We start from the raw sequence: 27,049 nt of genomic DNA on the forward strand, positions 1-27,049 counted from the left end.
CCCAAACAGTTCCACCCCTTTATAGGGCAAAACTTCCATGTGCCGATTCGAGTCGGCATCGCCTGACCATTGCCGAGTCCAAACCCCCGTCTGGCGGCAATGGACCCAGCGCTTATTTTTGATGCCAGCCGGCAAATATTCCTCTGTGCATCACGCATGTATAAGACTGCGTCTTTTATATGCTCTATTGTCAGCAAAATATTGTCCCTATCCATTAGTTATCCAACAGGGAATCTGACCACGCAGCTGCAGCACTGCACCTCCATGCCGAAGCAATGGCTGGTCGCAATATAATGCCCGTGTGTGTATATAGCTTTTACGGTAGCCTCCTACTTTTTATCAGCAGGTTCCTTCAGGGCGGCCGTATCCGGAGACGGTAGTGCCACCTTTTTTGATTAGCGTGTAAGTGCTTTATCTACCCTATGGGATGTTTCCCAACGTGACCTATCCTCTGGCGGGAAAGGGTACGCTGCCCATAACCGTTTAGAAATTATCAATTTCTTATCGGGGGAAGTCCACGCTTCCTCACACACCTCATTTAATTCTTCAGATGCAGGAAAAACTACAGGTAGTTTTTTCTCACCAAGCATAATACCCTTTTTTGTGGTACCTGGGGTATTATCAGAAATGTGTAATACATTTTTCATTGCCTCAATCATGTAACGGGTGGACCTATTGGAGGGTACACTAGTCTCATCGACGTCGACACTGGAGTCGGTATCCGTGTCGACATCTGTGTCTGCCATTTGAGGTAGCGGGCGTTTTAAAGCCCCTGATGACATTTCAGACGCTGTAACAGGCACAAGCTGAGTAGCCGGCTGTCCTATGTCGTCAACCTTTTGTGTAAGGAGTTGACACTTTTACGTAATTCCTTCCATAAGTCCAACCACACGGGTGTCGACCCCGCAGGGGGTGACATCACATTCACAGGCATTTGCTCCGCCTCCACATCATTTTCCTCTTCATACATGTCGACACAGCAGTACCGACACACAGCACACACACAGGGAATGCTCTGACAGAGGACAAGACCCCACAAAGCCCTTTGGGGAGACCGAGGGAGAGTATGCCAGCACACACCAAAGCGCTATATACCACAGGGATATCACTATACAGAGTGTTTTCCCTTATAGCTGCATATATATATTTTATACTGCGCCTAAATTTGTGCCCCCCCTCTTTTTAACCCTTTCTGTAGTGCAGGACTGCAGGGGAGTGCTAGGGAGCGATCCTTCCAGCGGAGCTGTGAGGGAAAATGGCGCCAGTGTGCTGAGGGAGATGGCTCCGCCCCTTTCTCGGCGGGCTTTCTCCGGCTTTTTTAGTAATTCTGGTAGTGGTATTTTTACACCTATATAGCCCCTGGGGTTATATATGGTGTTAGTTTTGCCAGCCAAGGTGTAAATATTGCTGCTCAGGGCGCCCCCCTTGGGCGCCTGCACCCATCAGTGACCGCAGTGTGTGGTGTGCATGAGGAGCAATGGCGCACAGCTGCAGTGCTGTGCGCTACCTTGGAGAAGACAGAAGTCTTCAGCCGCCGATTTTCCGGACCTTCTTGCTTCTGGCTCTGTAAGGGGGACGGCGCCGTGGCTTCGGGAACGGACGACGAGGTCGGGTCCTGTGTTCTATCCCTCTGGAGCTAATGGTGTCCAGTAGCCTAAGAAGCCCAAGCTGGCTGCAAGCAGGCAGGTTCGCTTCTTCTCCCCTTAGTCCCTCGGTGCAGTGAGCCTGTTGCCAGCAGGTCTCACTGTAAAATAAAAAACCTAAACTATACTTTCTTTCTAGGAGCTCAGGAGAGCCCCCTAGTGTGCAACCAGCTCGGCCGGGCACAGAAATCTAACTGAGGCTTGGAGGAGGGTCATAGGGGGAGGAGCCAGTGCACACCAGATAGTCCTAAATCTTTCTTTAGAGTGCCCAGTCTCCTGCGGAGCCGTCTATTCCCCATGGTCCTTACGGAGTTCCCAGCATCCACTAGGACGTCAGAGAAAAAAAACCTAACAAATACTTTCTTTTCTAGGAAGCTCAGGAGAGCCCCTAGGGTGCATCCAGCTCTGGCCGGGCACAGATTCTAACTGAGGTCTGGAGGAGGGGCATAGGGGGAGGAGCCAGTGCACAACAGATATAGTACAGGTATAGTCCACCCAGGTGCGCCTCTCTGTTGTATTCTCCAGCCTGGCTTGCTGCCACTTCTGCATATGCCGCCTGGTCCTTGTGCGATAGGACCCGGCACCAACATCAAACATCCACCGCCGCTGCAGCCGCTTCGTACTTGTGCAATAGGACACGGCACTAAGAACTGCATGTATGGTGAGAATATACCCTATTAACGGCAGAGGGGTTTCATAAGTATGCTGGTAAAGGAGTCTAAATCATCTTTTGGTTGGAGAATCATTGCGCACCATTGCATGATTACCTGTACCATCGAAGGAGGCAATTAACAACACTACAGGCACTGCATATAATAACAGGGATTCAGCTGAATATTAATTGTCTTGGATATTAAGGAACTTCTTCTTTTTCCCATTTACTGGATCAATAATCACAGGAGTTAATAAAGGGATTACATCAATATATTTATCCGAATTGATTATGAATTGATGATATGATATGATCTAGTGTTTACTTATATGGGCTTATGGCTCTCTAGCTCCGCTGTATATGAGTATAGCAAATTGAATTTTAATGCTGTCTATAATAATAAATTGTTTTTACTATTATTATGTATGTTTGCGCTCTCTATCATAGTTATCTATAGTTTATTTGGCTGCCTTACATATCTGTTCTGCTGATGCACCCTGTTGTGCTGCCCATGAAGGACCTACCTTACGTGTAGAGTGTGCAGAGACATTAGCCGGAATAGGGAGATCTGCATGAGAATAAGCTTCTGATATTACCATTCAGAGCCATCTCGCCAGCGTCTGTTTACTAGCAGGCCAACCTCTCCTATGGAATCCGTAGCGGATGAAGAGGGAATCTGTTTTCCTGATGGCACTAGTACGATCTATGTAGATTCTTAAAGCCCGGACTACGTCCAGCGCGACGCTTCTCCCGCAGATAGTCCCGATACCTGAAAAGCTGGGACTACAATCTCTTCATTCAGGTGAAACTTTGACACCACCTTTGGAAGATAACCAGATCTCGTTCTGAGAATTGCTCTGTCTGGAAAAAAACTTAGGAAAGGAGACTTACACGATAACGCTCCTAAATCTGACACTCTTCTGGCTGACGCCAATGCCAGTAGAAAAAGTACTTAAGCCGTTAGCCACTTAAGATCTGCTCTCTTAAGTGGTTCAAACGGAGGACCCTGGACGAATTTTAGAACTAAATTCAAATCCCAGGGAGCTGCAGGAGGAACAAATGGAGGTTGAATATGTACCATTCCCTGAAAGAAAGTACGTACATCTTGTGATTCAGCAATCTTTTGCGGAAACCATACAGTTACTGCTGATACTTGAACTCTCAAAGAAGCAACCTTCAAACCCTTATCCAACCCTGCTTGAAGGAAATCCAAAAAAGATCTTGGGTTCAAATTTTTTCCAGTCCACCAATGAATATAGGCTTGCCAAATTCTATGATACACACGCGCTGAAGAAGGCTACTGTATACTCTGCCTCCAGAGAGCGGGATACAGGGAGACTCACCACACTTCCATATCCAAGCAAAGACGCTTGTAAGACGCTGAGTGGATTCAGACGCTACTGATGTACACTGCCGCTCTTATATAACTGATAACGGACACAGTCGCTCCTGCGGACACGGACACTCAGCGACTTCCACGTGTATGCAGACGCTAAGGCCTGCGACTAGGTCTAAGCGGGATCTCTAGTGTACACAACCGCAGCGTCTAAGCTGCGACCGAGTACCCTCGTGGTAGCGTCTGTGCCGGAAGTGAGGTCATTCAGTTCATGAAACGAGAAACGCGCGAAAACTGGCCATGAACTCGGAGGAGGGGCGGCCAGGAGAGCGTCTGAATCTCCCCGTTGACTTAAACTCTAAGGATCGTGGCCACTACATAGGCCTGGCGCCTATGATCCCTAGAGCATAGCGCTGTCGCACCAGAGAGTGTTCGGCGCATCAACACACTGTTTGTAGTCTCCACCAAATCAGTGTAGCTGTGTCCTGACCCCTCTAGTAAGCGGAAGTCCATAGACTCACCGTCTCCCCATGCTCCGGCCACAGCCTGGTTACGTCTGCTGGTCCTGCTAGAACATCAGACACAGATGCCCGTCGAGACAGCACTGTACCGCGAAGGTAAGCGTTGTTACGACCCGGTGGCGAGTTGTTGGAGCGACTCTTTCTAGCATGCGTTTAAGACGCTATTAACAAAAGTCGCTCAAAAAAACATAGTAAGACTATAAAAATGAAATAATAAAAGCTTGAGGCTGCTTTATTCAGAGCAGCCCTGTGACCATGCGGCTTCCTGCCGCACCAAGCAAAAAACTGATCTGACTGAGTCAGTGGGCGGGACTATATGGTGAAGGCCCCGATGCATCCTGGGAGGCCAGAAAGATTGTGACCGTGTTGGTGCCATTTCCGCTGTCCCTCAACCATATCCCAATGTTATCCTGTGGACCCAGCCTGAGAAAGTCACAGTTTGTACAATGCAGAGGTTATTATTGACAATAATACTGCACTGGACTAGCTTATATTGCTAAATAGTTAATAGATATAACAGTACACAGTAAGAACTGGATGTATATCACAGGGTAATTGTACTATAAAACCCTGACTAAATGCACTCTCTTTCTTAACTATCATGGTCTAAATAGGCAGGTAGAATACTTAAGTGTCATGTAAAGTCACAGCGCTGACAACCAGGCGGCTTTACATAGGAGGATTTGCCCAAGCAGTCCCAGGAATAGTGAGCTGAGGGATAATGGCGCCGCAGACACTGCCAGGGAGTGAGGAAAAGACAGAGATGCAGCTCCAGGGCGGGAACACTTGCTGGAAATGGCGCCCTGGGGATGGGGGAGGGCCTTCAGGTCTAAGCCTTATCCCCTCTGCTGGCAAAACCACCGGGTACTGTGGGCGATATAAAAACCGGTTTAGAGAGAATACCTGACCTGCGCCCATGCCCTGGTGATCTAGTGGGATCGCCTGTACTGCCAAAGTGTCCACCGCCAGCGTGCGCGGCCCGCCTCCCACTGACCACGACGGATCGCGATAAAGACAGGGTCCCGCAAGCGCACTTACCACCTCCCAAAGCGCAGCCATGCGATCCTGGAGAGCCCCAGCCGTGTGTGTCTAACATGAAGAAAACCGGAGCCTCCGCTGTAGGTACCCGGCAACCAGGGCTCGGGAGTGTACAGCGCCACTGGGGAGAGCTGGAGCTGAAGCAGTGAATGTTACAAGACATTTACCACCGCTGCTGCCCTTGAAGTCTTCACTTTTTACTTCATAAAAAGCTTTCTCAGGGCTGCTTGGAGCAGCCCCGCTGTTAAGTGCCTGCTTACTGCAGCACCAACTTACAAAACTGAGCTCCTGTGCAGGGAGGCGGGGTGATATAGGAGGCGGCGCTGTGCATACTGGGAACAGTCAAAGCTTTGAGCCTGTTGGTGCCTCGGATCAAGAGCCTACTCTACACCCCATTGTCCAATCCTTGTGGAGCCCAGTGTACCCCGCAGCTGAAATCCTGTTTTCTCATACATCCTAGAGGATGCTGGGGTCCACTTCATGACCATGGGGTTTATAACAAAGCTCCAGTATGGGCGGGAGAGTGCGGATGACCCTGCAGCACCGATTGACCGAACTTGAGGTCTTCATCGGCCAAGGTGTCAAACTTGTAGAATTTAGCAAATGTGTTTGACCCTGACCAAGTAGCTGCTCGACAAAGTTGCAATGCCGAGACCCCCCAGGCAGCCGCCCAGGAGGAGCCCACCTTCCTAGTAGAATGGGCCTTCACTGACTTCGGTAACGGCAATCCAGCCGTAGAATGAGCTTGCTGAATCGTACCTCTGATCCAGCGTGCAATAGTCTGCTTGGAAGCAGGACACCCAATTTTGTTGGGAGCATACAGGACAAAGACTCTGTTTTCCGTATTCTAGCTGTTCTAGCGACATAAATCTTCAAAGCCCTAACCACATCTAGATACTTTGACTCAGTGAATGTGTCAGGAATTACTGGCACCACAATAGGTTGGTTTATGTGGAAAGATGAAACCACCTTTGGAAGAAAATGTTGACGAGTTCTCAACTCTGCCCTATCTTCATGGAAGATCAGGTAAGGCTCTTGTGAGATAAGGCCCCCAATTCAGACACCCGCCGTGCGGATGCCAATGCCAAAAGCATCACCACTTTCCAAATGAGAAACTTCTACTCTATCTCTTGTAGAGGCTCAAACTAATCCGATTGAAGGAACTGCAACCAACACCACATTAAGGTCCCATGGTGCCACTGGAGGCACAAATGGAGGCTGGATGTGCAGAACCCCTTTCACGAAGGTCTGAACCTCTGGAAGAGAGGCCAATTGTTTCTGGAAGAACACTGACAAGGCCGAAATCTGGACCTTGATTGATCGCATTCGGAGGCCCGCCTCCACACCAGCCTGCAGAAAATGGAGAAAACGTCCCAACTGAAACTCTTCCGTAGGTGGTAATGTTTCAACGTTACTCCTTTCCTGGCCTGAATAAGAGTGGGGATGACTTCCTTGGAAATACCCTTTCGGGCTAGGATTCGCCGCTCAACAGCCATGCCGTCAAACGTAGCCGCGGTAAGTCTTGATACACGCATGGCCCCTGCTGTAACAGGTCCTCACGAAGAGGAAGAGGATCTTCTATGAGCTACTCCTGAAGATCTGGGCATCAAGCCCTCCTTGGCCAGTATGGGGCAATGAAGATTGCTCGAACTCATGTTCTTCTAATGATCCTGAGCCCTTTTGGGATCAGCGGAAGTGGAGGGAAGACATACACTGACCGGAAAACCCACTGGGCCACTAGCGCATCCACCGCTAATGCTTGATGTTCTCTCGACCTGGAACAATATCTCTGAAGCTTCTTGTTGAGACGAGATGCCATCATGTCTACTTGAGGAACTCCCCAAAGACTTGTCACCTCTGCGAAGACTTCTTGGTGGAGGCCCCACTCTCCTGGATGGAGATCATGTCTGCTGAGGAAGTCTGCTTCCCAGTTGTCTACTCCCGGAATGAAAATTGCTGACAGAGTCTTTAGATGTCTTTCTGCCCAGAGGAGGATCTTCGTCACCTCTGCCATTGCCGCTCTGCTTTTCGTTACACCCTGCCTGTTTATGTAGGCGACTGCTGTTACATTGTCCGCCTGGATCTGCATGGGATGATCTTGAAGATGTACCGCTTGTTGAAAGCCGTTGTAAATGGCTCTCAATTCCAGCACGTTTATGTGAAGGCAGGCTTCCTGACTAGACCATTTCCCTTGGAAGCTTTCTCCCTGAGTGACAGTTCCCACGCCTCGGAGACTTGGATCCGTGGTCACCAGGAGCCAGTCCTGAATCCCGAATCTGCGTACCTCCAGTAGGTGAGAGCTGTGTAATCACCACAGGAGTGAAATCCTAGCTTTTGATGACAGGATTATCTTTCGGTGCATGTGTAGGTGGGAACCCGACCACTTGTCCAACAGGTCCTACTGGAAAACTCTGGCATGGAACCTGCCAAACTGTATGGCCTCGTAGGCCGCCACCATTTTCCCCAACAACCGAATGCACTGATGGATTGACACACTTGTACTGTCATACTAACCTACAGTTTTTTAGGTCTTTAAATTGCAGACATTATAGAGAATGAAGATACACAGACATTTTCACCAGAGAATTTTAGTATCATTTAATTTTCCTCCAGACAAAAGATCCGCTATAAATGGGAGATTAACTAGGCTTTTTTAGTGATCACCTGCTGCCCAGGGGCCTGACCGGATCGTTCCTCTAGCCAGGGGCAAAACCGGACCGTTCCTCCTGCCAGGGGCAAAACCGGACCCCATGCTCTAGCCCAGAGGCAAAACCATAACGATTCTCTAGCCAGGGGCAAAACCGGACAGTTCCTCTAGCCAGGGGCAAAACCGGACCGATGCTCTAGCCCAGGGGCAAAACCGGAACGATCCTCTAGCCCAGTGGCAAAACCGGACCGATCCTCTAGCCAAAGGCAAAACCGGACCGATCCTCTAGCCAAGGGACGTAACTGGACCGATCCTCTAGCCAAGGGCCATAACCAGACCATTCTTCTATCAAGGTGTCTATCCCTCTTTACATGATCTCCACTCTGTATAACAGGGATTGTCTGGATACCTTCTCCAGGACATCTGTACAGAATATCACTCCCCATAATCAATCTGTTTGCTCATGAAGTATGAACTTTTCTATCTATGAGATCTCTACTTGCAGATATACTAGGAATGGAGTACCTATATTAAGGAATGAAGACCATCCTGTCACATACACTTCCCATTACTCTGCTTTAGAAAATAAGAACTATTAAGAGGTTCCAATTCTTAATTAAAGCATGGTCCACTGAATCCAGTGACCTCCAATAATGCATTAGTCATCCGTGTGCTGAAGACCAATGTCACGGCCTACTCGAAAAAGGAGACTGGCGTTCTAGGGCAGAGAGCTCAGTTCTCAGCTTGCCTTCTTATTGCCGAGACTCAACACCATGTTAGTTACAGAAAACAAATCCTACCTGACCTCAGTGACATGATAAGAAGACCATGGGATTAATATGGGCTGATGGCTCCTGATGTATGAGATATACCAGAGAGTGTGGGGAGGAGACTGGTCAGATCTCTGGGCTGGTAACACACAGTGACATGATGTGAGGGGAAGAGCAGGAGTATAATAGGGGCTGATGTCTCCTGATGTATGAGATACACCAGAGAGTGTGGGGAGGAGATCTCTGGGATGGTAACACACAGTGACATGATGTGAGGGTGAGAGCAGGAGTATAATATAGGTGATGGCTCCTGACTCCACACTGGGAAAATACATATTCCTCATTAGTTTGTACTGACAGAGGAGGGTGTAGTATAAGAGATTGCTGTAGTGACTGAGCAAGGAGAATATATGACATTCCTATAATAAGTGTTTATTACTCACCTGTGCTGATATCTGTAGGGATCTCCTCCTCCTTACACTGCTGATCACCCCTCACATACGTCTCATCTTCTGCCTTTATATCAGTCACATACGTCTCTTCTTCTCCCTCTGTATCTTCTGCCTTCATATCAGTCACATACGTCTCTTCTTCTCCCTCTGTATCTTCTGCCTTCATATCAGTCACATACGTCTCTTCTTCTCCCTCTGTATCTTCTGCCCTTATATCAGTCACATACGTCTCTTCTTCTCCCTCTGTATCTTCTGCCTTTATATCAGTCACATACGCCTCTTCTTCTCCCTCTATATCTTCTGTCTCTCTATCAGTCACATACGTCTCTTCTTCTCCCTCTATATCTTCTGCCTTTATATCAGTCACATGCGTCTCTTCTCCTCCCTCTATATCTTCTGCCTTCATATCAGTCACATACGTCTCTTCTTCTCCCTCTGTATCTTTGATTTTAATATTATTTAATTGGGCTTCACCCTATGTAAACAAGACAAATATAATGACACACAGCTCCTCTACACAAATATAGTGACAGTCACTTTGGTTTATTGGGGAGACCCTATAGCCCACCTACCTGATCCTCTTGTGGGATCCTGTGATACTCCTCTGTACAGTCCTGGGTATACAGAGGACGGGGACATCTCTCTGGGGTATCTCTGTTACTGGGTCCTTCTGTAGGAGACACACAGTGACTGAGTACAGTGTATATATGTGATTATCAGATGATGTGTGTATATAGGGGGCCCCCATACCTGCTCTCCCCTGTACAATACATGACAGTCTCCTCTTACCCAGTGATGTGAGGGGCTGGTGATTCTCCATCATCACGTCCTTGTACAGACCCCTGTGTTCCTCTATATACTCCACCTCCTGCATGGAGACATAGACAGTGACATCCTGACACCTTATAGGAACCTGACACACACAGTGATACAGTCATCACCCAGACACATCCCCTGGTGTTACTGTATAATGTCCCATTCCCAGCAGTCACCTCTCCAGTCATCACCCAGACACATCCCCTGGTGTTACTGTATAATGTCCTATTCTCGGCAGTCATCTCTCCAGTCATCACTCAGACACGTCCCCTGGTGTTACTGTATAATGTCCCATTCCCAGCAGTCACCTCTCCAGTCATCACCCAGACACATCCCCTGGTGTTACTGTATAATGTCCTATTCTCGGCAGTCATCTCTCCAGTCATCTCTCAGACCGTCCCCTGGTGTTACTGTATAATGTCCCATTCCCAGCAGTCACCTCTCCAGTCATCACCCAGACACATCCCCTGGTGTTACTGTATAATGTCCCATTCCCAGCAGTCACCTCTCCAGTCATCACCCAGACACGTCCCCTGGTGTTACTGTATAATGCCCCATTCCCAACAGTCACCTCTCCAGTCATCACCCAGAAACTTTCTCTGGTGTTACTGTATAATGCCCCATTCCCAACAGTCACCTCTCCAGTCATCCCCTGGTGTTACTGTATAATGTCCCATTCCCAGCAGTCACCTCTCCAGTCATCACCCAGATACATTCCCTGGTGTTACTGTATAATGTCCTATTCGCAGCAGTCACCTCTCGAGTCATCACAGAGACACACATCCTGGTGTTACTGTATAATGCCCCATTCCCAGCAGTCACCTCTCCAGTCATCACCCAGACACTCCCCCTGGTGTTACTGTATAATGTCCCATTCCCGGCAGTCACCTGTCCAGTCATCACCCAGACACATCCCCTGGTGTTACTGTATAATGTCCCATTCCCAGCAGTCACCTCTCCAGTCATCACCGAGACACATCCCCTGGTGTTACTGTACAATGTCCCATTCCCAGCAGTCACCTCTCCAGTCATCACCCAGACACGCCCCCTGGTGTTACTGTATAATGTCCCATTCCCAGCAGTCACCTCTCCAGTCATCACCCAGACACGCCCCCTGGTGTTACTGTATAATGCCCCATTCCCAGCAGTCACCTCTCCAGTCATCACCCAGACACGTCCCCTGGTGTTACTGTATAATGCCCCATTCCCAGCAGTCACCTCTCCAGTCATCACCCAGACACATCCCCCGGTGTTACTGTATAATGCCCCATTCCCAGCAGTCACCTCTCCAGTCATCACCCAGACACATCCCCCGGTGTTACTGTATAATGTCCCATTCCCAGCAGTCACCTCTCCAGTCATCACCCAGACACTTCCCCAGGTGTTACTGTATTATGTCTCATTCCCAGCAGTCACCTCTCCAGTCATCACCCAGACACATCCCCAGGTGTTACTGTATAATGCCCCATTCCCAGCAGTCACCTCTCCAGTCATCACCCAGACACATCCCCTGGTGTTACTGTATAATGCCCCATTCCCAGCAGTCACCTCTCCAGGCATCACCCAGACACATCCCCTGGTGTTACTGTATAATGTCCCATTCCCGGCAGTCACCTCTCCAGTCATCACCCAGACACATTCCCTGGTGTTACTGTATAATGTCCCATTCCCAGCAGTCACCTCTCCAGTCATCACCCAGACACGCCCCCTGGTGTTACTGTATAATGTCCCATTCCCAGCAGTCATGTCTCCAGTCATCACCCAGACACGTCCCCCGGTGTTACTGTATAATGCCCCATTCCCAGCAGTCACCTCCCCAGTCAGCAGCTGAATGATCTTGTTGGTGAGTTCCAGGATCTTTTGATCATTGTGTCTCTCATGTATTAGTGAGTCAGGTGGAGGCACCGTGATTGGGCTCTGGGTTCTACTCAGTCCTCCTGATACACGGGGATGGCTGTTGAGTATCTCACACTCACTGGATGTCTTCTTCACTACTGTGTAATCCTGTGTAATGGAGGAGACATCAAATATCAATATATACACTCCCAGACCCCCCATCACCTCCCCAGTCCTGTCCCTGTATTATTATTATAGATATAAGTGATGTCACTGTGACACTCCCAGATCCCCTCACCTCCCCAGTCATGTTCCTGTATTATTACTATAGATATAAGTGACATCACTGTACCACTCCCAGGTCACCTTACCTCCACATCTCGTATTATTACAAAAGACATGTGATGTCACAGTGACAATCCCAGATCCCCTACCTCCCGTCATGTCCCTGTATCATGACTAAAAATAATTGATGTTACAGTTACGCTACCATATTCCCTCACCTCCCCATTATGTCCCTGTGTTATTACTATAGATATTAGAGATGTCACTGTGACACTCCCAGATCCCCTCACCCTCCCCAGTCATGTCCCTGTATTATTACAGGAGATATATGTGATGTCATTGTGACACTTCCAGATCCCCTAACATCCCCAGTCATGTCCCTGTATTATTACTATAGATATAAGTGATGTTACTGTGACACTCCCAGATTCCCTCACCTCCCCATCATATACCTGTATTATTACTATAGATATAAGTGATGTCTCTGTGATGCTCCCAGATCCCCTCACCTCCCCAGTCATGTCCCTGTATTATTACTATATATATGTGACGTAACTGTGCCTCTCCTAGATCCCCTCACCTCCCCAGTCATGTCCCTGTATTGCTATAGATATTAGTGATGTCACTGTGACACTCCCAAATCCCCTCACCTCTCAAGTCACATACGTATTATTAATATAGATATAAGTGATGTCACTGTGACACTTCCAGATCCCCTAACATCCCCACTCATGTCCCTGTATTATTACTATAGATATAAGTGATGTCACTGTGCCTCTCCTAGATCCCCTCACCTCCCCAGTCATGTCCCTGTATTGCTATAGATATTAGTGATGTCACTGTGACACTCCCAAATCCCCTCACCTCTCAAGTCACATACGTATTATTAATATAGATATAAGTGATGTCACTGTGACACTTCCAGATCCCCTAACATCCCCACTCATGTCCCTGTATTATTACTATAGATATAAGTGATGTTACTGTGACACTCCCAGATTCCCTCACCTCCCCGTCATATACCTGTATTATTACTATAGATATAAGTGATGTTAATGTGACACTCCCAGATCCCCTCCCCCAGTCATGTCCCTGTATTAGTACGATAGATATGTGATGTCACTGTGACGCTCCCAGATCACCTCACCTCCCCAGTCATGTCCCTATATTATTACTATAGATATAAGTGGTCTCTGTGATTCTCCCAGATCCCCTCACCTCCCCAGTCATGTCCCTGTATTATTACTATATATAAGTGACGTCACTGTGTCTCTCCTAGATCCCCTCACCTCCCCAGTCATGTCCCTCTATTGCTATAGATATTAGTGATGTCACTGTGACACTCCCAGATCCCCTCACCTCTCAAGTCACATACATATTATTAATATAGATATAAGGTGACAGTGGCGCTCCCAGATCCCCTCACCTCCCCAGTCATGTCCCTATATTATTACTATAGATATAAGTGATGTCTCTGTGATTCTCCCAGATCCCCTCACCTCCCCAGTCATGTCCCTGTATTATTACTATATATAAGTGACGTCACTGTGTCTCTCCTAGATCCCCTCACCTCCCCAGTCATGTCCCTCTATTGCTATAGATATTAGTGATGTCACTGTGACACTCCCAGATCCCCTCACCTCTCAAGTCACATACATATTATTAATATAGATATAAGGTGACAGTGGCGCTCCCAGATTCACTCACCTCCACAGGCATGTCCCTTTATTATTACTATAGATATAAGTGATGTCACTGTGACGCTCCCAGATCCCCTTACCTCCCCAGTCATGTCTCTGTTTTATTACTATAGATTTAAGTGATGTCACTGTGACACTCCCAGTACCCCTCACGTCCACAGCCATGTCCCTGTATTATTACTAGAGATATATGTAATGTCACTGTGACACTTCCAGATCCAGTCATGTCCCTGTATTATTACTAGAGATATATGATGCCACTGTGACACTTACAGATCCCCTCAACTCCCCAGGCATGTCCCTGTATTATTACAGGAGATATATGTGATCTCACTGTGACACTTCCAGATCCCCTAACATCCCCAGTCATGTCCCTGTATTATTACTATAGATTTAAGTGATGTCACTGTGACACTCCCAGTACCCCTCACGTCTACAGTCATGTCCCTGTTTTATTACTATAGATAAAAGTGATGTCACAGTGATGCTCCCAGATCCCCTCACCTCCCCAGTCATGTCCCTGTATTATTACTATAGATATAAGTGATGTCACTGTAGTGCTCCCAGAATCCCTCACCTTCCCAGTCATGTCCCAGAGTTATTACTATAGATATAAGGTCACAGTTATGTTCCCATATCCTATCATCTCCCCATTCATGTCCCTGTATTATTACTATAGATATAAGTGCTGTCACTGTGACACTCCCACATCCTCTCACCTCCCCAGTCATGTCCCTGTATTATTACTATAGATATGAGGTCACTGTGAATCTCCCAGATCCACTCACCTCTCCAGTCATGTCCCTGTATTATTACTATAGATATAAGTAATGTCACTGTGACACTCCCAGATCCTCTCACCTCCCCAGTCATGTCCCTGTATTAATACTATAGATATAAGTAATGTCACTGTGACACTCCCAGATCCACTCACCTCTCCAGTCATGTCCCTGTATTATTACTATAGATATAAGTAATGTCACTGTGACGCTCACAGATCCACTCACCTCCCCAGTAAGCAGGTAGATGATCTTCAGGGTGATTTTTATTATTCTCTCAGTCCTGTGACTACTGTCCTTGTCCATCCTCAGTGAATCAGAGATAATACAGAACGTGTGATGTGTAATAAAGACTCCGTTCCCTACAGCTGGAGTTCCTGGAATAAATATAACACATAAAACATACTGCACATGTAACATAGTAAATTTGGAACAGAGTGGCCATTAAGTCTCCTATTTCCCCACAACCATAGAGTCCTGGTCAGTGTCTCCGTGGTTCCTGTGACCCAGCCCCATAAGGCTGTACTGCATAGTGGGCCTGATCTAGATTGTAGCGCTATTGTGGGTGGAGTAACAATGAACTGATGTTCAGTACATTGTGAACGGACAGGGTCTCCTGGAAAGGTGGCCGGAGACAGGCAAGGGGTGGCAGGGGACAGGCAGGGGTAGGCAGCTGGAGACAGGCAGGGGGAAGGCAGCAGGAGACAGACAGGGGGAAGGCAGCCGGAGACAGACAGGGGGAAGGCAGCCGGAGACAGACAGGGGGAAGGCAGCCGGAGACAGACAGGGGGAAGGCAGCCGGAGACAGACAGGGGGAAGGCAGCCGCATGGAGTAACATGAGATGGGCTCGGACGGGGTCAGCAGCAGCAGCCACGAGCGGGGTACAGTGCCAGCTGCCTGCAGGCTATAACCCAGCCCTCCCATACCAGGGGCTCCTGCCATGCTAGTACCGCAGCCCCCTGCCTCCTACCCACACCCCCTGCAGCCTAGGAAGGATGAGCTGCTGGGAGCCCCCTGAGGTGGATGAGCGAGGAAGCCCCTGGAGGAGTAAGTGCCGCTCTCTGTGCCTGCTTCTAGATGCTGCCCTCCCCTACTTGCTGCATGGGTGCAGATGTTGGCAGCGCACACAGCATGAAAACACAAGGTTTGTTGGTTCTGGGCAGGTCTGTGATGGAATACACCTTAGGATTAGCAGCCACCTGGAGAGGGGTAGCCGGCCTCCTCAAATAGAGACAAATGTGGGGCTACCAGGTAGGCGCTCTATCCAAATGATACAACAAAAAATAATGAAAAACACTGTTTATTACACACAAGAGCGGGTCTGCAGTATCAACTTTGTGCCGCAAGGACTACCAACACTGGTGCAGTGACTACTGACCACCATCACATCTATACACATGTGACTCACTTTGTTGTTACACCGGAACTAAGCGGATGGACAATTACCATATAAAGGTCGTTCTGGTTCAGGACACATTCCTGTATGAACCATATCAGCTGGAGGATTTCTTCTCACTCACACTGTGCGCTGCTAATTTACTATAAGAGACTGACAAATCCTCTTAGAGTCTCCTATGTAGAAGGATCAGCGTTTCCCTTTTACATTGATTTTATCAGTGATACCTTTGTGTATACTCATTGTGTATATTATATATACCAGAGATATCATATACCTCAGGGTAACACCCATTAGTATATGTTTTGCTCTATATTACTGTTTATATTGTTTTTATGTTTTGTTGCATCATTTGGATAGAGCGCTACCTGGTATTCCCACATTTGCACACAGCACGGGGCACAGTAACAGCCCGGCTGCCGGCACGTATACAAAATAACAGGTTCCCTATAGAATAATAGTAAACGCCAGGCACAGCTGCTGCAGAAACTCTTGTTACATACATGACGTCAGTCTCTTCTGATACTGGCATTATATAATACAACCCGGTGTCTCTACAGCAGATGGCCGTCGTTATACGTGTGGCGACCTCCTAGCGGGCATTTCACATCTTACACCATTATAGTGACGTGACTGCTGGGGTGGGGCGGCAATGAGGGGGCTCAGCCTGCAGCTGTCACACTGCCAGTGGTGTAGTAATGCTCTGCAGCTGTCACACTGCCAGTGGTGTAGTAATGCTCTGCAGCTGTCACACTGCCAGTGGTGTAGTAATGCTCTGCAGCTGTCACACTGTCAGTGGTGTAGTAATGCTCTGCAGCTGTCACACTGCCAGTGGTGTAGTAATGCTCTGCAGCTGTCACACTGCCAGTGGTGTAGTAATGCTCTGCAGCTGTCACACTGCCAGTGGTGTAGTAATGCTCTGCAGCTGTCACACTGCCAGTGGTGTAGTAATGCTCTGCAGCTGTCACACTGCCAGTGGTGGAGTAATGCTCTGCAGCTGACATAATAATAATAACAACAACAACAACAACAGGACACCACAGGCTACTCCCCCTGTATAATAATAATAATAATAATAATAACTGGACACTACAGGCTGCTCCCCCTGTATAGTAATAATAACAGGACACTAAAGGCTGCTCCCCCTGTATAGTAATAATAACAGGACACTAAAGGCTGCTCCCCCTGTATAGTAATAATAACAGGACACAACAGGCTGCTCCTCCTGTATAGTAATAATATCAGGACACCACAGGCTGCTCCCCCTGTATAGTAATAATAACAGGACACTAAAGGCTGCTCCCCCTGTATAATAATAATATCAGGACACCACAGGCTGCTCCCCCTGTATAGTAATAATAACAGGACACTAAAGGCTGCTCCCCCTGTATAATAATAATATCAGGACACCACAGGCTGCTCCCCCTGTATAGTAAGACGCCATTACCTGATCTCCACGGACAATGCGAGGCTGCAGCAGTCGATGAAAACTCACTTCCTGTATGTGGAACGCACAGTCCGGAAGTAAGGTGCAACGCACAGGCAGGTAGTAAAGAGTGATTGGCACAAGCTGATTCCTAGTGACTGGTTCCTCAACCTCCTACACCATGCGCTCTGTAATGACTATTACCACACATGTCCTCAGTGCAGGAGGCCGGCGGCCATTTTCTTGTAGACCAGTCCGGCAGCAGCAATAGGATCCTGGCCGTGTAGTGACGTCAGGAGCGGCGGCCATTTTCCCCTGGTCTGAGCTCCGCCTTCCTTCTATCATTCCCACAAGGCAGCAGGAGCAGAGAGCAGCCATTGCTGTGTCTGGCAGCAGGTAATGATATTATTATTATTATTATTCTATAGGCTGAGCAGCTCTGGTGTCAGGTTCTGTACTACAGGGGGAGCAGCCTCTGGTGCCTTGTTATAGTGCAGCTGGAGCAGCCTCTGGTGCTGCATTATTCCTGTACAGGTGGCTGACACGCTAGTGTCCTATTACTGTAATACAGGTGGCGCAGACCCCGCCGTTACCGTAATACAGGTGGCGCAGACCCCGCCGTTACCGTAATACAGGTGGCGCAGACCCCGCCGTTACTGTAATACAGGTGGCGCAGATCCCGACGTTACCGTAATACAGGTGGCGCAGACTCCGCCGTTACCGTGATACAGGTGGCGCAGACTCCGCCGTTACCGTGATACAGGTGGCGCAGACTCCGCCGTTACTGTAATACAGGTGGCGCAGACCCCGCCGTTACCGTAACACAGGTGGCGCAGACCCCGCCGTTACCGTAACACAGGTGGCGCAGACCCCGTCGTTACCGTAACACAGGTGGCGCAGACTCCGCCGTTACCGTGATACAGGTGGCGCAGACTCTGCCATTACCGTAATACAAATGGCACAGAACCCGCCGTTACTGTAATACAGGTGGTGCAGACCCCGCCATTACCGTAACACAGGTGGCGCAGACCCCGCCGTTACCGTAATACAAGTGGCACAGAACCTGCCATTACCGTAATACAGGTGGCGCAAGACCCCGCCTTTACCGTAATACAGGTGGCGCAGACCCCGCCGTTACCGTAACACAGGTGGCGCAGTCCCCGCCATTACCGTAATACATGTGGCGCAGTCCCCACCGTTACCGTAATACAGGTGGCGCAGTCCCCACCGTTACCGTAATACAGAGGGCGCACACCCCGCCGTTACCGTGATACAAGTGGCGCAGACCCCGCCGTTACCGTGATACAGGTGGCGCATACCCCGCCGTTACCATAACACAGGTGGCGCATACCCCGCCATTACCGTAACACAGGTGGCGCAGACCCCGCCGTTACCGTAATACAAGTGGCACAGAACCCGCCATTACCGTAATACAGGTGGTGCAGACCCCGCCGTTACCGTAACACAGGTGGCGCAGACCCGGCCGTTACTGTAATACAGGTGGCACAGACCCCGTAGTTACCGTAACACAGGTGGCGCAGACTCCGCCGTTACCGTGATACAGGTGGCGCAGACTCCGCCGTTACCGTAATACAGGTGGCGCAGACTCCGCCGTTACTGTAATACAGATGGCGCAGACCCCGCCATTACCGTAACACAGGTGGCGCAGACCCCGCCGATACCGTAAGACAGGTGGCGCAGACCCCGTCGTTACCGTAATACAGGTGGCGCAGACCCCGCCGTTACCGTAATACAAATGGCACAGAATCCGCCGTTACTGTAATACAGGTGATGCAGACCCCGCCATTACCGTAACACAGGTGGCACAGACCCCACCGTTACCGTAATACAGAGGGCGCACACCCCGCCGTTACCGTGATACAGAGGGCGCACACCCCGCCGTTACCGTGATACAAGTGGTGTAGACCCCGCCGTTACCATAACAGGTGGCGCAGACCCCGCCATTACCGTAACACAGGTGGCGCAGACCCCGCCGTTACCGTAATACAAGTGGCACAGAACCCGCCATTACCGTAATACAGGTGGCGCAAGACCCCGCCGTTACCGTAATACAGGTGGCGCAGACCCCGCCGTTACCGTAACACAGGTGGCGCAGTCCCCGCCATTACCGTAATACATGTGGCGCAGTCCCCACCGTTACCGTAATACAGGTGGCGCAGTCCCCGCCATTACCGTAATACAGGTGGCGCAGTCCCCACCGTTACCGTAATACAGAGGGCGCACACCCCGCCGTTACCGTGATACAAGTGGCACAGACCCCGCCGTTACCGTGATACAGAGGGCGCACACCCCGCCGTTACCGTGATACAAGTGGTGCAGACCCCGCCGTTACCATAACACAGGTGGCGCAGACCCCGCCGTTACCGTAACACAGGTGGCGCAGACCCCACCGTTACCGTAACACAGGTGGCGCAGACCCCACCGTTACCGTAATACAGGTGGCGCAGTCCCCGCCATTACCGTAATACAGGTGGCGCAGACTCCGCCGTTACTGTAATACAGGTGGCGCAGACCCCGCCGTTACCGTAGTACAGGTGGCGCAGTCCCCACCGTTACCGTAATACAGAGGGCGCACACCCCGCCGTTACCGTGATACAAGTGGCGCAGACCCCGCCGTTACCGTGATACAGAGGGCGCACACCCCGCCGTTACCGTGATACAAGTGGCGCAGACCCCGCCGTTACCGTAACACAGGTGGCGCAGACCCCGCCGTTACCGTAACACAGGTGGCGCAGACCCCACCGTTACCGTAATACAGGTGGCGCAGTCCCCGCCATTACCGTAATACAGGTGGCGCAGTCCCCGCCGTTACCGTAATACAGGTGGCGCAGACTCCGCCGTTACTGTAATACAGGTGGCGCAGACCCCGCCGTTACCGTAGTACAGGTGGCACAGACCCCGCCGTTACCGTGATACAGGTGGTGCAGACCCCGCCGTTACCGTAACACAGGTGGCGCAGACCCCCCCGTTACCGTAACACAGGTTGCGCAGACACCGCCGTTACCGTAATACAGGTGGCGCAGACCCCGTCGTTACCGTAACACAGGTGGCGCAGACTCCGCCGTTACCGAGATACAGGTGGCGCAGACTCCGCCGTCACCGTAATACAGGTGGCGCAGACTCCGCCGTTACTGTAATACAGGTGGCGCAGACCCCGCCATTAGCGTAATACAGGTGGCACAGAACCCGCCGTTACCGTAATACAGGTGGTGCAGACCCCGCCGTTACCGTAACACAGGTGGCGCAGACCCCGCCGTTACCGTGATACAGGTGGCGCAGACTCCGCCGTTACTGTAATACAGGTAGCGCAGACTCTGCCGTTACCGTAATACAGGTGGCGCAGACCCCGCCAATACCGTAACACAGGTGGCGCAGACTCCGCCGTCACCGTAATAGAGGTAGCGCAGACCCCTCCGTTACCGTAATACAGGTTGAGCAAGGCCCAGCCGTTACCGTAATACAGGTGGCGCAAAACCCGCCGTTACCGTAATACAGGTGGCGCAAGACCCCGCCGTTACCGTAATACAGGTTGAACAAGGCCCAGCCGTTACCGTAATACAGGTGGCGCAGACCCCACCGTTACCGTAATACAGATGGCGCAGTCCCCGCCATTACCGTAATACAGGTGGCGCAGTCCCCACCGTTACCGTAATACAGGTGGCGCAGTCCCCGCCATTACCGTAATACAGGTGGCGCAGTCGCCACCGTTACCGTAATACAGAGGGCGCACACCCTGCGTTACCGTGATACAAGTGGCGCAGACCCCACCATTACCGTAGTACAGGTGGCACAGACCCCGCCGGTACCGTGATACAGGTGGTGCAGACCCCGCCGTTACCGTAACACAGGTGGCGCAGACCCCGCCGTTACCGTAACACCGGTGGCGCAGACCCCGCCGTTACCGTAATACAGGTGGTGCAGACCCAGCCGTTACCATAATACAGGTGGCGCAGACCCTGCCGTTACCGTAATACAGGTGGCGCAGACCCCACTGTTACCATGATACAGGTGGTGCAGACCCCGTCGTTACCGTAACACAGGTGGCGCAGACTCCGCCGTTACCATGATACAGGTGGCGCAGACTCTGCCATCACCGTAATACAGGTGGCGCAGACTCTACCATCACCGTAATACAGGTGGTGCAGACTCCGCCGTTACTGTAATACAGGTGGCGCAGACCCCGCCGTTACCGTAATACAGGTGGCGCAGACTCCGCCGTCACCGTAATAGAGGTAGCGCAGACCCCTCCGTTACCGTAATACAGGTGGCGCAGACCCCTCCGTTACCGTAATACAGGTGGCGCAAGACCCCGCTGTTACCGTAATACAGGTTGAGCAAGGCCCAGCCGTTACTGTAATACAAGTGGCACAGAACCCGCCGTTACTGTAATACAGGTGGTGCAGACCCCGCCATTACCGTAACACAGGTGGCGCAGACCCCGCCGTTACCGTAATACAGGTGGCGCAGACCCCGCCGTTACCGTAATACAGGTAGCGCAGACCCCGTCGTTACCGTAACACAGGTGGCGCAGACTCCGCCGTTACCGTGATACAGGTGGCGCAGACTCCGCCATTACCGTAATACAGGTGGCGCAGACTCCGCCGTTACTGTAATACAGGTGGCGCAGACCACGCCGTTACCGTAGTACAGGTGGTGCAGACCCTGCCGTTACCGTAATACAAGTGGCACAGAACCCACCGTTACCGTAATACAGGTGGCGCAGACCCCGCCATTACCGTAACACAGGTGGCGCAGACCCCGCCGTTACCGTAATACAAGTGGCACTGAACCCGCTGTTACCGTAATACAGGTGGCGCAAGACCCCGCCGTTACCGTAATACAGGTTGAACAAGGCCCAGCCGTTACCGTAATACAGGTGGCGCAGACCCCACCGTTACCGTAATACAGATGGCGCAGTCCCCGCCATTACCGTAATACAGGTGGCGCAGTCCCCACCGTTACCGTAATACAGGTGGCGCAGTCCCCGCCATTACCGTAATACAGGTGGCGCAGTCCCCACCGTTACCGTAATACAGAGGGCGCACACCCCGCCGTTACCGTGATACAAGTGGCGCAGACCCCACCGTTACCGTAACACAGGTGGCGCAGACCCCACCATTACCGTAATACAGGTGGCGCAGTCCCCGCCATTACCGTAATACAGGTGGCGCAGTCCCCGCCGTTACCGTAATACAGGTGGCGCAGACTCCGCCGTTACTGTAATACAGGTGGCGTAGACCCCACCGTTACCGTAGTACAGGTGGCACAGACCCCGCCGTTACCGTGATACAAGTGGCGCAGACCCCGCCGTTACCGTGATACAGAGGGCGCACACCCCGCCGTTACCGTGATACAAGTGGTGCAGACCCCGCCGTTACCGTAACACAGGTGGCGCAGACCCCGCCGTTACCGTAACACAGGTGGCGCAGACCCCACCGTTACCGTAATACAGGTGGCGCAGTCCCCGCCATTACCGCAATACAGGTGGCGCAGTTCCCGCCGTTACCGTAATACAGGTGGAGCAGACCCCGCCGTTTCCGTAATACAGGTGGCGCAGACCCCCCCGTTACCGTAACACAGGTGGCACAGAACCCGCCGTTACCGTAATACAGGTGGTGCAGACCCCGCCGTTACCGTAACACAGGTGGCGCAGACCCCGCCGTTACCGTGATACGTAGTACAGGTGGCACAGACCCCGCCGTTATCGTGATACAAGTGGCGCAGACCCCGCCGTTACCGTAATACAGGTGGCGCAGACTCCGCCGTTACTGTAATACAGGTGGCGCAGACCCCGCCATTAGCGTAATACAGGTGGCACAGAACCCGCCGTTACCGTAATACAGGTAGTGCAGACCCCGCCGTTACCGTAACACAGGTGGCGCAGACCCCGCCGTTACCGTGATACAGGTGGCGCAGACTCCGCCGTTACCGTAATACAGGTGGCGCAGACCCCGCCGTTACCGTAGTACAGGTGGCACAGACCCCGCCGTTACCGTAACACAGGTGGCACAGAACCCGCCGTTACCGTAATACAGGTGGTGCAGACCCCGCCGTTACCGTAACACAGGTGGCGCAGACCCCGCCGTTACCGTGATACGTAGTACAGGTGGCACAGACCCCGCCGTTATCGTGATACAAGTGGCGCAGACCCCGCCGTTACCGTAATACAGGTGGCGCAGACTCCGCCGTTACTGTAATACAGGTGGCGCAGACCCCGCCATTAGCGTAATACAGGTGGCACAGAACCCGCCGTTACCGTAATACAGGTAGTGCAGACCCCGCCGTTACCGTAACACAGGTGGCGCAGACCCCGCCGTTACCGTGATACAGGTGGCGCAGACTCCGCCGTTACCGTAATACAGGTGGCGCAGACTCTGCCGTTACCGTAATACAGGTGGCGCAGACCCCGCCAATACCGTAACACAGGTGGCGCAGACTCCGCCGTCACCGTAATAGAGGTAGCGCAGACCCCTCCGTTACCGTAATACAGGTTGAGCAAGGCCCAGCCGTTACCGTAATACAGGTGGCGCAAAACCCGCCGTTACCGTAATACAGGTGGCGCAAGACCCCGCCGTTACCGTAATACAGGTTGAACAAGGCCCAGCCGTTACCGTAATACAGGTGGCGCAGACCCCACCGTTACCGTAATACAGATGGCGCAGTCCCCGCCATTACCGTAATACAGGTGGCGCAGTCCCCACCGTTACCGTAATACAGGTGGCGCAGTCCCCGCCATTACCGTAATACAGGTGGCGCAGTCCCCGCCGTTACCGTAATACAGGTGGCGCAGACTCCACCGTTACCGTGATACAGGTGGCGCAGACTCCGCCGTTACCGTAATACAGGTGGCGCAGACTCTGCCGTTACCGTAATACAGGTGGCGCAGACCCCGCCAATACCGTAACACAGGTGGCGCAGACTCCGCCGTCACCGTAATAGAGGTAGCGCAGACCCCTCCGTTACCATAATACAGGTTGAGCAAGGCCCAGCCGTTACCGTAATACAGGTGGCGCAAAACCCGCCGTTACCGTAATACAGGTGGCGCAAGACCCCGCCGTTACCGTAATACAGGTTGAACAAGGCCCAGCCGTTACCGTAATACAGGTGGCGCAGACCCCACCGTTACCGTAATACAGATGGCGCAGTCCCCGCCATTACCGTAATACAGGTGGCGCAGTCCCCACCGTTACCGTAATTCAGGTGACGCAGTCCCCGCCATTACCGTAATACAGGTGGCGCAGTCCCCACCGTTACCGTAATACAGAGGGCGCACACCCTGCGTTACCGTGATACAAGTGGCGCAGACCCCACCATCACCGTAGTACAGGTGGCACAGACCCCGCCGGTACCGTGATACAGGTGGTGCAGACCCCGCCGTTACCGTAACACAGGTGGCGCAGACCCCGCCGTTACTGTAACACCGGTGGCGCAGACCCCGCCGTTACCGTAATACAGGTGGCGCAGACCCAGCCGTTACCATAATACAGGTGGCGCAGACCCCACTGTTACCATGATACAGGTGGCGCAGACCCCGTCGTTACCGTAACACAGGTGGCGCAGACTCCGCCGTTACCATGATACAGGTGGCGCAGACTCTGCCATCACCGTAATACAGGTGGTGCAGACTCCGCCGTTACTGTAATACATGTGGTGCAGACCCCGCCGTTACCGTAATACAGGTGGCACAGAACCTGCCGTTACCGTAATACAGGTGGCCCAGACCCCGCCGTTACCGTAATACAGGTGGTGCAGACTCCGCCGTCACCGTAATAGAGGTAGCGCAGACCCCTCCGTTACCGTAATACAGGTGGCGCAAGACCCCGCTGTTACCGTAATACAGGTGGTGCAGACCCCGCCATTACCGTAACACAGGTGGCGCAGACCCCGCCGTTACCGTAATACAGGTGGCGCAGACCCCGCCGTTACCGTAATACAGGTAGCGCAGACCCCGTCGTTACCGTAACACAGGTGGCGCAGACTCCGCCGTTACCGTGATACAGGTGGCGCAGACTCCGCCATTACCGTAATACAGGTGGCGCAGACTCCGCCGTTACTGTAATACAGGTGGCGCAGACCACGCCGTTATCGTAGTACAGGTGGTGCAGACCCTGTCGTTACCGTAATACAAGTGGCACACAACCCACCGTTACCGTAATACAGGTGGCGCAGACCCCGCCATTACCGTAACACAGGTGGCGCAGACCCCGCCGTTACCGTAATACAAGTGGCACAGAACCCGCCGTTACCGTAATACAGGTGGCGCAGTCCCCGCCATTACCGTAATACAGGTGGCGCAGTCCCCACCGTTACCGTAATACAGAGGGCGCACACCCTGCGTTACCGTGATACAAGTGGCGCAGACCCCACCATTACCGTAGTACAGGTGGCACAGACCCCGCCGGTACCGTGATACAGGTGGTGCAGACCCCGCCGTTACCGTAACACAGGTGGCGCAGACCCCGCCGTTACCGTAACACCGGTGGCGCAGACCCCGCCGTTACCGTAATACAGGTGGTGCAGACCCAGCCGTTACCATAATACAGGTGGCGCAGACCCTGCCGTTACCGTAATACAGGTGGCGCAGACCCCACTGTTACCATGATACAGGTGGCGCAGACCCCACTGTTACCATGATACAGGTGGTGCAGACCCCGTCGTTACCGTAACACAGGTGGCGCAGACTCCGCCGTTACCATGATACAGGTGGCGCAGACTCTGCCATCACCGTAATACAGGTGGCGCAGACTCTGCCATCACCGTAATACAGGTGGTGCAGACTCCGCCGTTACTGTAATACAGGTGGCGCAGACCCCGCCGTTACCGTAATACAGGTGGCACAGAACCTGCCGTTACCGTAATACAGGTGGCGCAGACCCCGCCGTTACCGTAATACAGGTGGCACAGACCCCGCCGTTACCGTAATACAGGGGGCGCAGACCCCGCCGTTACCGTAATACAGGTGGCGCAGACTCCGCCGTCACCGTAATAGAGGTAGCGCAGACCCCTCCGTTACCGTAATACAGATGGCGCAAGACCCCGCTGTTACCGTAATACAGGTTGAGCAAGGCCCAGCCGTTACTGTAATACAAGTGGCACAGAACCCGCCGTTACTGTAATACAGGTGGTGCAGACCCCGCCGTTACCGTAATACAGGTGGCACAGAACCTGCCGTTACCGTAATACAGGTGGCCCAGACCCCGCCGTTACCGTAACTCACTTGGCGCAGACCCCGCCGTTACCGTAATACAGGTGGCGCAGACCCCGCCGTTACCGTAATACAGGTGGCGCAGACTCCGCCGTCACCGTAATAGAGGTAGCGCAGACCCCTCCGTTACTGTAATACAGGTGGCGCAAGACCCCGCTGTTACCGTAATACAGGTTGAGCAAGGCCCAGCCGTTACTGTAAAACAATTGGCACAAAACCCGCCGTTACTGTAATACAGGTGGTGCAGACCCCGCTATTACCGTAACACAGGTGGCGCAGACCCCGCCGTTACCGTAATACAGGTGGCGCAGACCCCGCCGTTACCATAATACAAGTGGCACAGAACCCGCCGTTACCGTAATACAGGTGGCGCAAGACCCCGCCGTTACCGTAATACAGGTTGAACAAGGCCCAGCCGTTACCGTAATACAGGTGGCGCAGACCACACCGTTACCGTAATACAGATGGCGCAGTCCCCGCCATTACCGTAATACAGGTGGCGCAGTCCCCACCGTTACCGTAATA

The 27,049-nt window shown here is 51.9% G+C and overlaps 1 protein-coding gene across 1 annotated transcript in view; it reads right to left on the reverse strand.

Annotated features, from left to right (window-relative positions):
• LOC134984107 (zinc finger protein 271-like) overlaps positions 1 to 17,421 on the reverse strand; it is a 207,401-nt gene extending 189,980 nt beyond the window's left edge. The window contains exons 1-6 of the mRNA XM_063949738.1: positions 17,320 to 17,421; positions 14,704 to 14,852; positions 11,688 to 11,879; positions 9,849 to 9,927; positions 9,632 to 9,729; positions 9,051 to 9,534 (exon numbers count right to left, since the gene is read on the reverse strand). Coding sequence (XP_063805808.1) covers positions 9,051 to 9,534; positions 9,632 to 9,729; positions 9,849 to 9,927; positions 11,688 to 11,879; positions 14,704 to 14,781 — 931 coding nt within the window. The 5' untranslated portion in view covers positions 14,782 to 14,852; positions 17,320 to 17,421. The remainder of the gene's footprint in view (positions 1 to 9,050; positions 9,535 to 9,631; positions 9,730 to 9,848; positions 9,928 to 11,687; positions 11,880 to 14,703; positions 14,853 to 17,319) is intronic.
• Between the last annotated feature and the right edge of the window lie 9,628 nt (positions 17,422 to 27,049).

This window comes from Pseudophryne corroboree (genome assembly GCF_028390025.1).
Source record: "Pseudophryne corroboree isolate aPseCor3 chromosome 3 unlocalized genomic scaffold, aPseCor3.hap2 SUPER_3_unloc_36, whole genome shotgun sequence".
In the NCBI taxonomy this organism is placed as follows: Eukaryota; Metazoa; Chordata; class Amphibia; order Anura; family Myobatrachidae; genus Pseudophryne; species Pseudophryne corroboree.